This window comes from Poecilia formosa, unplaced genomic scaffold (assembly GCF_000485575.1).
Source record: "Poecilia formosa unplaced genomic scaffold, Poecilia_formosa-5.1.2 Scaffold66, whole genome shotgun sequence".
Lineage (NCBI taxonomy): Eukaryota > Metazoa > Chordata > Actinopteri > Cyprinodontiformes > Poeciliidae > Poecilia > Poecilia formosa.
In genome coordinates this window covers 2,580,495-2,584,392 of record NW_006800005.1, presented here as the reverse complement: position 1 = coordinate 2,584,392, position 3,898 = coordinate 2,580,495, and the positions used below count along the sequence as shown (strand labels likewise).

General features: G+C 40.5%; 1 protein-coding gene across 1 annotated transcript in view; it reads left to right on the top strand.

Annotated features, from left to right (window-relative positions):
• Positions 1-2,003: 2,003 nt before the first annotated feature.
• Positions 2,004-3,898, top strand: part of LOC103139950 (contactin-3-like) — a 52,551-nt gene continuing 50,656 nt past the window's right edge. Inside the window, exon 1 of the mRNA XM_016672831.1 lies at positions 2,004-2,179. Coding sequence (XP_016528317.1) covers positions 2,056-2,179 — 124 coding nt within the window. The 5' untranslated portion in view covers positions 2,004-2,055. The remainder of the gene's footprint in view (positions 2,180-3,898) is intronic.

The window sequence follows — 3,898 nt, the reverse complement described above, 5'->3', positions numbered from 1 at the left end:
GAATTTTTTTGTGTGTGCAGTCTCCTCCTGTCAAAGTCGGAACAACAGATCACAGATTCCAGCAAATTACACATGAAGTGCTTTTTTATTGCGAAGCACAAACATTATTCAATGCTTTTGTCTCTCATTTCTGGCAGTGATTAATTGCTGTCACTTCTAGAATTTGGTGTGTGTGACATTTTTTAGGGGAAATGGTCTGTAGACAATTCAATGTGAAGGTGTCAGAGAGCAATACATCAGAAATACAAAGGCACAAACAGAAACTAATTAGAAAGCACTCAGAGAGCGCATAAATCTGCCAAGGCCGCATGGGTCCCTCGGATTTCTTCTGTTAATATCACAAAATATTTAGACGTTTCCATCACTGTTCAGATTCAAATCTGCCTTCTATTGCACATTCCGACAAAATTACAGCCAGTGTAATCATTTTCCAAGTATGCACGGTGATTAAGTGGGAAATAACAATCCAGCTACTACCAGCAACACTGGTTATCAACTGTCTTCAAGATATAGCCTGCAACTCTTAGATGAATCATTCTGCCTATGCTATGTGCTCAAAATGTCTTGTTACAATGTTTTATTTTATACCTGCTTGTCACAATAATATGAAATATAACATTGAGACATAATTGCATGGTATATGCTAACAAAATGGTCACACAGCTGTATGTAGTGTGGGTTTAGTTTTCATGCAGTCATGCCATCAAAAAATAATTGCTGCAATTGGTAACAAATAATTGACTTAGACCCATCCAAGTTATTTTGTTAAGGTTTTTAAATTGTCAGTTTCAACAAACCTAATAAATAAACTTGCAGATGTGAGGACAATTCTGCTAATGCGCTAGCAGGGAAACTCATTTTTTGCCCATTCCTTTCCTTTTTGCTACCTTTGAAAACCATCAGCTAACTTAGCTTTCCCTATATTAAAATTTCCTTATTGATTCCAAAGATCTCTGATTAATACTGATTTACTTGGCTGTTTTATAAACTTTCAGTTGAATAAAGTTTGACATTTTTGTTGAAGTTTTGGTTTTCACCTTTTAAGAATTCCTCAAGTAGTTAGATGGTCTTATTTTGAAGTGGGTGAAGACTGTGTACATGGCAGTTCTTTTTCCTCTCCTCACATTCTCTAACCAAGATCTGGTGCAGCAAATGATGTCAATTCGGTACCCAGAAAGCAATGCTGTTCTACGTTAAACAGTTTAAACTCAACTATATTACCGAATCCTTGAGTGAAACGTTTGTTCCAAAGAATCCCTTCCTGAAGGTCAACTGTGCTCATAGCTGAGAAAGGGACCAACCTTACATGTCTGGTACACATGATACACCATGTATCAGTGGTGTGTCATTGATACATGATAGGGATTGACATGGCTTAAATTGGTGTTTTAGCGTGTTAGCATTAGCTTCTACAAATTAGTACAGTGGGTTAGCACCTTAGTGTTAGCAGAACTAATATTCATGATTAGTGCTTTGGCATAATTGATCTTCTAGTTAGAGGTACCTACCACTGTTAACTTGGATAAACTTAAATACTTGATACCAACTGAAGTAATTATTTAAATTGGAACTGCATCTCTGTTTTATTGGTCAGAAAAAAAAAGTTCACTGTATCCTGATTATGAATGTTTCAGCTGCTGTTTCATTTGTTTGCTTAGTTTTAGGTACAAGAACTAATTTGGTTTAGGGACAGCAACTCAGTTGATCAAATCCAGAACAAACTTCTCTACTGGGACTAATTAAAACTGGGATAGAAGAAAAATTAGAGGCCAGACAAAAGTCACAATACCAAAGATGATTAGTTAGTTTATTTTTAAAATTTTCCCATACAGCTGGACAGTGGAATTTTATAAACTCAGACCAGTTGGATCCAACTGTGACATTTTCTGTCACCCTAACATGGCACAAAGGCAGTTTACACGTCCCTTCCTTGTAATTTGAAACCTGTACTCTTTATTACTCACCTTTTATCGCTGCCGCTGATTGTGTTTGCATTTTTCCAGATGGTCACTAAACGGAACGCTCATTGATCTGGGGAGCGACTACCGGCGTCACATGTCTGGGGGCAGCCTGATCATTAGGAACCTGGACAAGGACCAAGACAGCGGAATGTACCAGTGCACGGCTTTCAACACGCTGGGCTCCATCCTGAGCCGCAGAGCCAGCATCCATTTCGCATGTAAGTGCCGCTATGTTCGCCAACACTTTTTTTTCCTGGCATAACTCTGACATAGTTATGACAGTCTGCCATCTCTTTGTACCTGCAGTACGTCACCCTGACGTGTAATATGCTTTCGGCCCACAACTTTTTTCCCTTTTGTCCATTTTCATTCATTCTTCCGCTTTCTAATTTAGATTGCTTGGGAATAGATTTTCACAAGGGGACATGGTAATTCAGTGAAATGTCAGATGCAACAAACACAAAGGGTATCTTCTGACTTTCTCTGTACCCCATTGATTCTCATTAGCGGTTCAAACTCTGACAGCCTCCTCGCCTCATCCAAACAGACACATATCTTTGCCAAGTTGTACTCAAGCCCTTGTTATCTAGACTTTAAAGCAGTCAGGCACGGATAATGCTGAAAAAGTGTTTGTATCTTTGGACAATAATCACCAGATATGTCTTTGTGTATAATATCTGATTGTGAGCAAGTTGAACTCTGACAGGCTAGACTGCTGCTCTGGCAGAGGTAAGAAAAAGACAGGAATCCTGAGGCGTGATGCCGTGGAGTGGGGGTTCTACCTTCCAGACCAGCGCCTATAGAAGCATCGCCTGTTTCTTGATCAAGCCTGCTGACTATTGATCTTGTCCCAGGGATAGGGAGCCTTTCACTTCCTCTCGTGAGATGGACTGCTATTATCCCTACAGCTCAGTAATGAATCTCACTTGTGGGGGACCAGCTGAGGAGCAGAGCTGCTTGACATTTATTGTCTTGCCTAATGCATGGTGAGGGAGGCCTGAAAGATCAGGAAGGCTGATACTCTGTTTTCCCCGTGTAATGAGGCAACTGCCCTGAGATAGAAATGTCATTCCTCCTGTTCTGCCTGACCTTGCCCTCAAAATCCAGCTGCAGCTAAAGTGGGCAAGCCCAGATTATTTTTATAGCACGCTAGAAGAAGCTATTGCAAAATGGCAGATAAAGGTATCCCCTTCCTTAGAACAACAGCCAACAAATTGGTTAGGTCTGGGATTGTTCAGACTTTGTTAGGACTTTCTGTGAACTTTGCAAGAATAGAGATCAATTTTATTGTTTCTAGATTTAAAGTTAGTTATTGTTTTAGAGAGCTTAATACATTGTTTTAGAGAGCTTAATACATTCCCTACTAGGGAATAGGGATGCACCTATCAAGCCTGCTGACTATTGATCAGCAGGCTTGATCAATAGTTCATTGTATTCTCATTTAAATAATTTTAAATAATTAGGAAGCCAAGCAAAGGGCAAGAATACAGGTTTAAGCAACAGTGATGAGACTTACCGTATTTTCCGCATTATAAGGCGCACCTAAAAACCTTCAATTTCCTCAAAAGCCGGTACTACGCCTTATAATCCGATGCGCCTTATACGGACCAATATTTAGCCACAACAGGTCTTTGTAATCTATTAATAAAGTTTGACTGACCTACCTACCTACCGACCGTCTAGAATCAGGTCGTCTGCAGGTCATTTAGCACCACGTTCTCCACGAACATGCTGTGTGTGAACGGAATAAGGTGACCATCGTCCGGCCACGCCCCGGCCCAGTCACGGAAGGCTCTCCTCGCTGACCGGAGTCGGACTGTTTTGTTGACATTCCCTTTAGTGCAGCTCCATCTAGTGGATGCATAACGTAACTCCAGCCTCTACTGTGGCGTCTATTCTATGCGCCTTATAATGCGGTGCGCCTTATATATGAAAAA